Here is a 12,227-nt window from a genome sequence, read left to right on the forward strand (position 1 = left end):
TTCTCCATTAATTATGTGTTAGATTAGGAGGTTTCAAGTGTTAGATCAGGAATATATCTTCCTAGAGCACTGATGTTAATTATGTGATCCCACAAATGTTAGTTAGGAGCACAACCAAGTCAACGCAGGGTATAATTCTTTAAAAATAGTCTGAGCAAAAACTTTGGTTTTAGCTAACAAATAAGTTGAAAATATGTGTTGTGATTTATATATATATATATATATATATATATATATATATATATATATATATATATAAAAGAGAATATTATGTGATCCCATGCTGATACTGCAAGAGTCGACTATGAAGAATGCCGGTTAGGTTAAGGAGTATTATTTTAATTACTGACTGCTAGATAGGTGGAAGAAGTTTTAGCATAAATAATTATTTTAATTATTGACTGCTAAGGTTTTCTTCATTTTGTTCCACGGTCTTTTCATCAAGTTTTAGGTCAAATCTCCAAAAACGATGATGTGCCCCTGAAAAATATCTTTGATCCAACTTTCATCAAATCTTTCAAGCTGAGAGCTTTGATTCCAACCTTTGGTTTTGAATCCTGAGATCCTTCCTTCCTTTTTCTTTTTCTTTTTTAATTTAATAGATGAAGCAAATTCACTAGCTAAAGTGCTAAACACCCTCGAAATCTAGGGAACCCTTCATTTGAAGGGGAGCACACCACTAAAAAATCCTGCGTTGCATTTAATTCCTAATTATTATGATTGAGAAAAGAACCCAGAAATTCATTAAAAAAAAAGAGAGGAATGAATCTTTGAAGAGTTTTGCTTTATATACGCGGGGAGCTTGAGGAGTCTTTGGATGTGCTATCCATTTTGAAAGAAAAGAAAATTTACACAATAGCAAACACAAACCTTGCATTGTTGGACGAGCTGGAAAGTTGTAAGAAAAGAAATTCAAATTTACAGTCAGTGTTAAATTAATCTGTTTTTTAATAGTGAAAATTCCTCATTTAAATCACACTACAAGACCTGGGATTTCACTATAGAAATGAGCATGTGGTTTTTTTCTTAATTTGGTTATTAAGATTTATTAACTGATATGTCAAATTATTTAATGAAAGAAATATTAAATTATGGGGAACCGTAGTGTGAAATATGGAGAAATATTATGACCCATCTAAACTTTTGGGGAAGAAACCGTTTCCATCCTCCAACTTTTATCTTTCAACTTTAACCCTTTTTATATTATTTTTTTAAAAAAATTGGTTCTTTTTTTTTTCCAGTTCATGAGTTAAAGAGATAAGAAAAAAAGTCGCTTAAATCCAGATAAAGAGAGAAAGTCATCGGTTCACATGAATTCCGACCACTAAAAATATTGATTTTGATATTTATGGGTTTCATTCGATAATGAATATTTAATGATAGTTTTTTTAAATCTCAATACTTTCTAAAAAAATAATATGAAGACCGATAAAGAAATATCATAGCCGATTTAATCTTGTGTTTTCAAATGTTTTCTGATTTTTTTTTATGTTGATAGATTTTTTTTTTAATGTTTTAGAGATGTTATATTCAGGTGGTTTTATACACAAAAAATAATTTGACTCGCAATGTATCGTTGTATTAAGAGAGTGTTTGGTGCTTTAATTGAATGGTAGTTTGTAAATTTTTTATTTTTTAATTTAAAATTATTTTTTATTTTTTTAAATTATTTTATTATGTTGATGTAAAAATAAATAATATTATTTTAATATATATTTTAAAAAAATATATTTAAAAAATTAACATGTAATTCAAGAGACTTAGTGACAGGGTTGAAAGGAAAAGAAAGTTCAAAGCCTTGCATTTTCCATGGCCCACGATTGAGGAAATTCAAGCCCGACCCAACTAGTAATACAGGGGCAAAGACGCAAGCCTCTTTCCCGCCATGCCTAACATATAAACCTTGTCAATTCACATTTCAAAAATCTCTCCACTCATAACCGATCTGTGTCTCTCTCGATTGTTCATTTGAATTGAAAAATCAATTTCTCGCTTAACCGCCCAACCTGGTTTCAATCAATCAAATTGGGGTCCCATTTCTCCTCATTGAGATCTCAAAATCACTAACACGATCAAATGAAGTTGAAGATCAACAAAGCTTGCGATCTCAGCTCCATTTCGGTGCTTCCTCCGCAATCAAGGTTCGATTTTACTATTACGACTCGCTTCTGTTTGGATTCTAAGAAAATTCACTAAGACTAAAGAAATTGAGTTTCTGTTTTTGTTTAGCTTAGCTTTCGAGATTTCAAAAATTGAACAACAAAAACAACGGTGTGACTTTTTTTCTCTCACATAATTTTCCTCTGTTTTCTCAGTCGCCAAGCAGAATGAATCGAGTGTTTAATTTCGTTTTCCAATCCAATATTTCATCTCATTTAAAATGATCTGAAGGAGATGAACTGATTTTGATTTCTTTGTGAGATTTGCTTGGATGCTGAGAATTTTTTTTTAAAAAAAAACGAGAGAGATGAAATAAATAATAATAATAATAAAAACAGCTGCTTACTTTAGCTTTGTCCGTTCATTTTATTATTTTCGGAGAGTGAAACTAAAATATTCACTATTTTGCTTCTTCGATCATGTGTTTAGCCTTTTGTCTGATCTTAAAGACTTAAATAAGATAAAAAATATGAGAATATATGTTTATGTCGTGTTAAGATTTTCGTTGTCAGTTAATTAGGCGATTTTTTAATAAGATATGAGAGAAGGTATTTAAAGATGTCTTCATTGTTTTGTGAATTTTGTCCTGCTTAATTGTCCTGATTGTTCTTTTTATGATATGAAGGAGATCGAGCTCTATACCAGTTGGACCACAACAAGCATCACAGCTTCGATCACAACAATCACAACAGTCATTTTCACAGGGATTTTCATCTCAGCATGGCATATTTTCTCAGATCTCTCAGACTTCTCTTGATGAAGCTCTGACAATTGATCAGGTTGATTCTCATTTTGATTCGACTTTATTTGTGTTAATGAGAAAATGGAGCATTATAAGAGAACAGTGAATTGGAATTCTGTGGTAAATTGTTCTCTAGAAATTCAAATATTTGTTGCCCTACATTTTATAGTTTTTTCACTATTAAGCTCGATTGAGTTGAGGTTCTTGGTTAAGGAATTGGATAAGGTGTAATTTCAAATCATTTTATTTTCATATCTGCTTTGAGAGAAGGTGAGCCTGAATTGTGGAAGCTTTTGGAGTTCCAGATTGTGAATCTTAAGTGAAAGTGATTAGGTCAATCAAGCAGATTTCTCACTGTTCTTTTGTGACAACATGTAAACACTTATAATTTACCATCGTACAGTAAAAGATTACGGAGGGGATTAGCTGTCAAACTGACCTTCATCTTATTTTTGATAGATATGGAAATTATAAGCTGTGAAGATCTAGTTCCTTTAGCTGTTTTGTTGTTCTTTTGCTCGATGACTATTCTTACACCTAGACTCACTCTTGTCGTAAGGGCTCTTCCATCTGCTATTCACTTCTGTTGTACATATTATGTCTAAATTAGAGGGGCGAGAACCCCCTTCAAAGTGTGTGTTTTGCCACTTTCAAGACTTTGTTTTTGATTCCTTTACAGGGAATAGTTGCCTCGTCTGGACCCCTTTGTAGCTCCTTTGCCAAACCTTCATGAATAGAATGGTGTCTCATGTAATGGTTTTGGACTTGTGATGGAATTAATTGAGCAAAATTAAACGAAACAATTTTCTATGATCTATTTGTTTATTGTATATAAAATACAACTGAATATGAATTCATCATTCCACTTTTTTCCTTTGCTTTTTCTTCATTTTCTATGCAGAGATTCAGTTCTCAGGAGCAAGAGAACTCCGTGAAGAAACCGTCTTGCTTACCAGTAATTAGCTATAAACGTGAAGAGAATCAATTGCCAGTCTCTAGATCTTCTTCCAATCTAGTGCGCAAATGGAGTGCTGCTCGTGTTCCAGATCATAAATGTAAGTTTCATATGGAGTGAAATAAATTATCTGAAAAGTCTAGCAGTTTAGCTCTCCTATTCAAGATCTATAAGTGGATCAATTAAGTTTATATTCTTGCATGTGTGAATTCTTCTTTCTGTGGAGTGCTAAATTCTTTGTTTAACTAAGCAGGTCGGATAAATGAAGAACTTCAGCACCGGATCGGAATGATGGAAACTTCTTTAACCAAGTTTGGAATGATCTTGGATTCTGTTCAGAGTGATGTCATGCAAGTAAAGAAAGGAATAAAAGAAGCATCACTGGAGAGTGAGTGATAAAAACTTTTAACACGTTGGAAATTAGGAGCTTGTGAGAAAAAATGTTTGTGAAATGGTTCCTTAGGATTGTGGTAAATTGTTCCGTGTCCTGCCCTTTAAGTTGAATAGAGCTTTGTATTTTATTTATTATTTTATTAAATAACTGAAATTGATATATATATATGTCCCATAGGGTATGTACTTGAATCTTAACAGATTTAATTATCCTCATTTGTTCTGTTTGCTTCCAGCCTTGTCTTGTCAGGAAGGATTTGGATTAGAACTAAGATATTTAGTGACTGTTCATCCTATAATTAACCGTGAATTTAATACCATTGCATGCAATGTAAGTTTTTTAACATAATTTGTTGAAGTCGTTTTGTCTTCTCAATTTCACCAGCGGAAGGCATGCGTCAGAAGTTGATTGTCCTCGACACTTCGCTGCAGCTAATGGTAACACTGTAACAGTACACTTATGATGACTCTTTTGACTTAGATCAGCATAGTTGTTTGAGTGCCAATGACTCAGCACTTTTAAACACTACCGAGATATTTTAAACCAGAATAAGGGACAAGAAGATGTCAAATTCAGCCTTGAGGGGAGCCTGAAATCTGTATCAGAACAACTAAGCAAGGATAGATATCAAGATAAGCTGCAGCAGATTTTCTCGGCACTTTCTACCTTACCAAAGCAGACGGAAACATTTCTGTACAAACTACAGAATGAGCTGTGCACAACCTTCAAAAAAGAAATCCAGGCATGTATAATGTCGCAGCGGCGAAGCTAGAATACCTGATAGAAATTGTAATGTAACATTGAGTTGCATTCTACTTCCTTGCTTAATACAAATAATATTGAAGTGTCCGGTCTTCTTAGAAATGCTTGGTTAATCACTTAATCCCTGCTTTAAGTACTCAATTATGCCTCTCGGCTTTTGCGTTAATACCTTTTCGCCCTGTCATTTCTATACTTGCAGGAGATGGCTTGCAGCCTGAAGACCCCCCTCAACCAAAAATGTCCATCAATCACTGTACTTTCTCCAAAGGTGCTTTACTCTTCTAAGAAAATTCGGGGTATCTTATCCGAGAAATTAACTTTTGCATCCATAATTTATCATAAAACCTTGCATCTATTCAAATTTGCAGGTTACTAGCCATCATGTTACTCCACAGAGAAAGCCAGAGCCAGTGAAGAAGTATGCAAAGATCTAGTTTTCCTATATCCAACTTGGTTTTCTCCTACTGATTCTCTCGTTTTATATGCTTGTTGATTCCATTTTCCGTGCATAAGAAATTTAAATCCATGAGTGTGAAAGAGAGAAAAGACAAGTGCATGGCAGTTCCATACCATGTTATTGGCATCCTTCGCTTGGATTGATTAAATGCCTTGGTTTTGTACTGTCTAGTTGTTTTTTTGTTTTTCCGTATCGCCTAGTTGATCTACTTTGGTTGTTCAATTCTTAAACTTAATTGAAATAATCATTGTATCAAACTAAGAGCCCTGAATGAGTTTTCTCGATTCCAGTCCGACTTTGCTTCCAAAGGTTGCTGGGCAAGCAGAAACAGTTCCGATGGTGGAAATGGGAGGTTGGAAGTCTGTAAAGGTGAAACAACACACATTTACACAAGCGGCATCCCTCAGGGAGCAGAAACGCACCAGAGTTTCTTCAGATCAACAGGTAGTTCTTCGTGTGCACATGTTTTTGGTCTTCCCAGTGTTGCTAAGCAAACACAGGTTTTTAGTTGGGATGTGGTGTATGTTGGCTCTTCCTGGTTGATTGGCGTGGTAAAAGTAGTTGCAGCAAAGTTATATCCCTTAAAAAGTAAACAACACGTGAATGACCTCTGCTGTATGGGTTTCATGGGAAATCTTCTGCTTACTGATTCAAAGAAAATTCTCACCTAATATTCTTGGTCAATTTAAAATGTTGATCCATATTGCAGGAAGAACAAAGTAGAGTTATTATCGATTCAGATGAGGAGATTGATGGAGGTTTTTCTTGCTTGCTCGATGTTAAAGAAACAGGTATTTCGAGGAAGAAAATCTTCAGAACCATTATTCGATCTGCTAACGTCGCTCTAAATGCTACCTGTTTTCCCTGTTCAAGGCATCAGAAACCCCATAATCGGTGAATCAAAGGAAGACACTGCAAGGATTTTGCGGAAAGCTAGGAGGCAAAAGAGAAAATACTGTAATCCTATCATTATTAATTGAAGGTACCCTTGCGCTTTAGTATTTGCTTCATTCTTTTTTCTTTTGAAATATTCTATGTACACACTCGTCCAATTGTTGCTGATCTTAAGTTTCATTGTTAATTAAAACCCTCGCTGTTCTTTAAGATCTCTGCCAAATTGAGGCATTGAAACAAGAATAGAAAGTGCACTAGCCTAAAAGGGAATGCCAATTTTGTAGATGTACTAGATGAATGACTGAGTCTATGACGTATGAAAATATTTTTACTTTTTAGTCATAATTCAAGAGTTGTTTTTTATAGATAATTTTTAATTAAATGTATGTTTAGTAAAATAATAATATTTTTTTTTTAAAAAAAAAAGATGCTTTAAATTGGATGTACAGGTCAAAATTTAAGCTGACTTTTGATCAAATATAATCTAAACTTAATTTTATAACAAATTTTTTGGTTAAATTAAAAATAGTTTCTAACCAAACTTATTTATAATTTTTATAAAATTTAAGAACTAAATTAAATCAAAATCTAAATCTCATGCAAAATATAACCTCAATTAGCAGCATGGCTTGTATGTTAATGATGCATAGAAGTTTTAGCAAGAAGTCTTTTATAAAAGGTGCTTGAGATTGAGATTGAGATTGTGGTGGGTGTTTTTAAAAATAGTTTTTTTAAATCCTAAATCATTAACATATTAAAATTATAAAAAAATTTAAAAATATATTTAATTAACAAAAAAAAAATTTAAAAATCCCGTCTCCCAACGACTTTGTTGCATGTGCATTTTATTGGTGGCAGGTGCAACATTAACCAGGAAAAAAAAAATCAACTTCCTGTCCTGTGAGGAGAACAAACCCATATGCTTCCAACAACTTGGCCAAGAAGAGGAAAATAATGCACTGTGTGGGTTTATGGATCAAAACTTTGTGAGCAAAGACTAGGGTTTGAGTTATATCATTGCAATCATAATTGGAAAAGAATTAATAACCAAATTGGAAGGGGAAAAAAAGAGAGGATAAAACGAACAAAGAATGAAGAAATGAAGAATAGAGGTTGGCATGCTTCTAATTGGGCTTGGATGTTATTTCGTGGCTTGGCAATTCAATGTCCACGGACTACAGCACAGGCCGCTGCTAGATGCTGCAAGGCCTGGGCCCTTTAAGCTTTGATACAATCCGGAGTAAAGAAGATGGAAGCTGGTGTTTAGCCCTCAATAAAAATAGATATGAAAAGGTGAATGACTGTCTACAAGACTTATCCTCAATAATAAACAGAACTATTTTAACAGAAAAAATTCTTAAATAATAAACTAAAAGATAAATAAAAATATAAATATAAAAGTGTGACAACAAAATAAATTGTTTTTTTTAAGGAAGCATACTCTTTATTTTTTAAGAATTTATAGGTTTTAGCATTTTATTTATTATTAACAAATTCTTTTTATTAAAAAGATAGATGTACATGACTTTATCTTAATAATTCTTGTAGTTTTCTCTCCTTCCAAAACAATTTCAATCATATCTTATGTGAAACCTATTTAATTTTACATCAAAAAAAATATAACTTTTTTTATTTATAGAGTTTGTATAAGAATATAATACTTATTTCTGTATTATAGTGTTCATACAAGAATAGGGTTTGATTTATTTTTTAAAATTTAAAATAGTATTTAAAATTATTCATCTCAATTTTTTTTAAGAAAATCATGGATGACTAGAAGTACTTAAACTATGTTATTCTTACAAATAAATTTTGAAGTAAAAAATAATATTTTGCTAGAAGGAATGATTGAAGTACGGATTGTTATCTTGACAGATCTTCTGACCACTTTAAAACTAACACGTGCCCAGACCACTATCCTTTTTTTTGGGTTTTAGAAGCAATAATTGCTATCTAAGAAATAAAGAAGAACAAATAAGAGAAGGATTTGATCCCCCGACGCACTAAGCTGCTAAAACCGCCTTTTCTTTAACGGCCCTTTTTCACTGTAAAGGCAGCACCATTGACAGGTCATCAGATACGATTCTTCGAAGGGCTGCTCAAAAGGGCAGCTCCCGTGGAATAAAATAAGCTGGGGAGCATGCTTTACATATTTATAATCTCTCAAGGAAATATTAGATTTTATGGAGCAATTCCTTCGTTTCCCTCAAAGACTACGGCTAACTTGTCCTATTAGGGAATCGAGACATTAGAAACGTCCATAGCTTAGCAAATCTCATTTTTCAATGATGGCGATGTACTCCTAATTATGGGTAAGCATCTAGCGAAGCACCAGGCCGGAAACTAATATTGCTACTGTGAATATGATCAAGACAAGAAAGTCATCTCTTTGTATCTGTAGATTCATTTTTTTCTCTTTCCCCACTGGTCCCGTTTCAAGTATCCTTGCAATTTAATCTAAATTATTTTAAACAGCACCAAAATAACTATTTCTTTTCCATCTGTTTGTTTTTGTATTCGTTTTGATGCAGAATAAGGAACTCGGCAGTGTTGTTCCTTTCTTATAATATATCACGAAGGAATTCAATTGTTGAGTCATTCAAATTGTCATGATCCCACTGGTCCTAATTTGGCCAACAAATAATCATATCATATATATCTACATAGTAAAGCAGGTTTCTCCCCATAAATTCGATTACTTTCTCGAGTATAATACGACTTAGTAGAGCTTTTTTGCATTCTTTTTCCAGGATTGAGGCTTCGTCGGGATTCCTTTTGAGACACTGTTCGTTCAAAAGAGAGAGGAGCATCCAATGCTTGAAGAGTGCAGAGGGAGGGGGGGAGGCCAAAATCCCAGCATGGGACAAAATCAACCCACCCACTTTGCTCAGTAAGAGTCTCAACGAAGTTAACCTGCCACAGTCTGATAAGTGGCTCTGGTGAGGCTTAATCTCAGAATTAGCTGGATGATTGTTGCAATTGGCCTAACCAAGAAACAAACAACCACCTTCAAGGAGGAAAGGAAGAAGGTGTAATGGCTACAAATCATCTCCTAGGTAAACATCACTTACCCACCTTAAAATAAACTCCAAATCGTCAGTGGATCTGTCCTTTGTTGATTTTATAGTATTAGTACCAGCCTCGGCTGTCCAGCTAAATTGGGTTAGATAGTTAATATCATCTGTTGAGACCTTACGTGGCAACCACCAATCCATTGACTGTGTCTCTAAAACCCAGCTTTATGTTCATTAAATTAATGTATTTCACTACCTAATAAATCTGATGCTTCGGTGTCAACTACCTAGTGGCAAAAATTGGGCTAGGTTGGTTTTGTTTGTTAGGGAAACAAGTTAGCTTGATGGCGTTTTTTTTCTTTCTTTCTTTCTGGTTAACCTGTTTTTTAATTTGCTTTTCATGTAAAAAAAATATATTAATTTAATATTTTAAAAATAATTTTTAATAGTTTTGCTAAAACACTCTATACCATATTAATAAATTTATGCAACAGAACAAATAAACAAAGAAGAAATTGTAAAATTTATCTTTATGTAGTAGGATGAGTCTCCAATTTATCCTTATATCATTGATTAAATCAATTTTATTATTATTATTATAAAATAGCTGAATTTTCAATTTATCCATAGACAATGAATAAATTTTCAATATATCTTTATATTAACTTTTTTCTCTTTAAATTCACTAATACACATGATTATTATATTGAAAAGGGAATCCAGTGGAGAAGGATCGGAGTCATGGGAGAGAAAGCTAGAAAAATAAATAAATAAATAAAGGAAGGAGCGGGAGGTTTTGGTTTTTTTTTAAAAAAAAAAATTAAGGTTTAGTCTCATGTGAATTTTTTATAAAAAAAATTATTTTGTTCGTCATGTTCCATATGAATGTTTATAGAGCTTAGAATTACTTTTTAATATAACATTAAAATAGATACGTGATTTTTTCAATTAATCTAAATGAAGAAATAATCAAATGATAAATTGGAGATCATTTTATAAGAACAAGATTCATCCGATTACGAAAATAAAACACCATAAAAACTCAGACAAATTAAATCATTTTCCCTATATTATTGCCAATGGATGTAAAATATTTGACACCTGTGTTTTTCATCTTGAGCCACGTGTTGATCCTTCACCACACCCCAAACCCCCCCCCCCCCCCCCCCCCCCCCGAGGGGTAAAAGAATCTCCTTTCCCTTTAATAATCTTGAATATCTTTAAGGACAAGAAAGGAAAAGGCTGAGCTGCCTTGGTACCAACATGCAAAAAAACCGCAACTCTCTCCCTCTGAAGGGGGCACTCTGTCAAATTAGTTAAAATGGAACAGCGAGGGTGCAACGACAACAACAAAGAACATGCTCTCCTTCCCTCTCTCTAGGTTAGTAATAGAAACACGAGGCGAGGTTTAGACCATCAGAATTACATTAGCCAATCCCTACACGACACCATCCTACCACATTACCAATTTTATGGGCAATTGATTAACTCTAAATTATACTAGATACGTGCCATGCTCGTGCTAGGCTTTTTTTTTTTTTTTGTAATATAGAAAAACCGATATTAAAGTGTGCTAATGTATTTTAAAGAAAGAAAACAAATAAGCAACTCAAGTTATAGATACTATTGAATTCAATGAGATTGTTTTATTATTTAATTATATAATAGAAATAACAACAAAAGAAAATGAATTGAATTTTAGAAGAAAAGGTGACAGCAATGACGTAAAGAAAAAAAAATATTTGTAAAAAAAAAACTATAGAGTTGAATTTCAAGATAACTCAATATTATTGAATAAAATTCTAAAAAATAAATAAATAATGACAATAAAAATAAAACACTTGTTATCAAACCTCGCAAGCTAGATCATGATAGAAAATAAAACAAAAAAATAACGAAGCTTAATTATTTAAAAAAAAACCAAGTTTTGAAGGACCATGCTAAAAAGAAATGATATAAAAAAATGACTCCCAAAAAATATATGAGTTAACCGACCAAAAAGATATAAAAAAGAATAAGTGAAAAAAAAAATAATGTCATTCTATGTTAACATTTTAAACCCATGACATGAGTCACTAAACCTGGAGCACCCCATCTTAAAAAATCATGAAATCTAATTCTCAACAAATTAAATATCGGATAATGTAATTAAAAACAAATATCGATTATACAAAAGGATCTAAAACAAAAAAAATAGAAATTAAGAGAATGATGATCAAATTTAAAAAACAAAATGAGAGACAGTCTGAAATTTTTAATCAAATGGGAAAATTAAAAAGAAAAATTAAATTCACAAAAAGATCTAAAGCAAAAAATCCAAATCAAAATAATGATAACCATATTTGAAAAAATAACAAATCACAATTATGGATTAAAAAATGAGATTGAAAACAAATCCAAATTTAACAAAAAGGGCTAAGAACAAAAAAATATAAATAAAAAAAAGCGATGATCAAAGTTGAAATATCAATAAATAAAGGACAACTTTGAAATTTTAAATGGCTAGCACGAATTTCAAGGGAAGAGTAGAGAATACAACAAAAACAAATAAGAGGTCACTAGCAACACACTGTCGCATAAATATCGACACGGGAGGTCCCATGTAGAATGAAAAGCCTTGATGCTTCCAACGTTGTTTTGAAAGTTATTGTTAAGTATTGAGAGACACAACATACACTGTCAAAAGACCGTAGAGCCTCCCACCAAATAGCACATGTGTTGCATGTGCAAGCCAACTTTAGTTTTTAAAATATATATGGAAGGCCTAGCCCACCCCCCTTATAAGATATTATCCGTTATAGCTCAGCCCCAACCCGGCTTCCACGCCTCACGATTTTGTTCCTGGCAGC

At 32.7% G+C, this 12,227-nt stretch overlaps 1 protein-coding gene across 1 annotated transcript; it reads left to right on the top strand.

Annotated features, from left to right (window-relative positions):
- Nucleotides 1-1,946: 1,946 nt before the first annotated feature.
- Nucleotides 1,947-6,557, top strand: LOC133681365 (putative recombination initiation defects 3). The gene is made up of 11 exons (XM_062104398.1): nt 1,947-2,141; nt 2,786-2,939; nt 3,804-3,957; nt 4,111-4,245; nt 4,636-4,688; nt 4,799-4,993; nt 5,213-5,281; nt 5,382-5,431; nt 5,761-5,914; nt 6,180-6,261; nt 6,344-6,557. The coding sequence occupies exons 1-11, from the start codon at nt 2,077-2,079 to the stop codon at nt 6,448-6,450; spliced, it is 1,218 nt and encodes a 405-aa protein (XP_061960382.1). The 5' UTR covers nt 1,947-2,076; the 3' UTR covers nt 6,451-6,557.
- The last annotated feature ends 5,670 nt before the right edge of the window (nt 6,558-12,227 follow it).

The sequence above is a fragment of the Populus nigra genome, chromosome 2, assembly GCF_951802175.1.
Source record: "Populus nigra chromosome 2, ddPopNigr1.1, whole genome shotgun sequence".
NCBI classification, from domain to species: Eukaryota; Viridiplantae; Streptophyta; class Magnoliopsida; order Malpighiales; family Salicaceae; genus Populus; species Populus nigra.

Excerpts from the sequence above, each read along its gene's own strand:
- LOC133681365 (XM_062104398.1), top strand. The coding sequence starts at position 2,077 with ATGAAGTTGAAGATCAACAAAGCTTGCGATCTCAGCTCCATTTCGGTG. Across the intron at positions 2,940-3,803 it reads AAGCTCTGACAATTGATCAG|AGATTCAGTTCTCAGGAGCA; the intron begins GTTGATTCTCAT and ends TTTTCTATGCAG. Across the intron at positions 4,994-5,212 it reads CCTTCAAAAAAGAAATCCAG|GAGATGGCTTGCAGCCTGAA; the intron begins GCATGTATAATG and ends CTATACTTGCAG.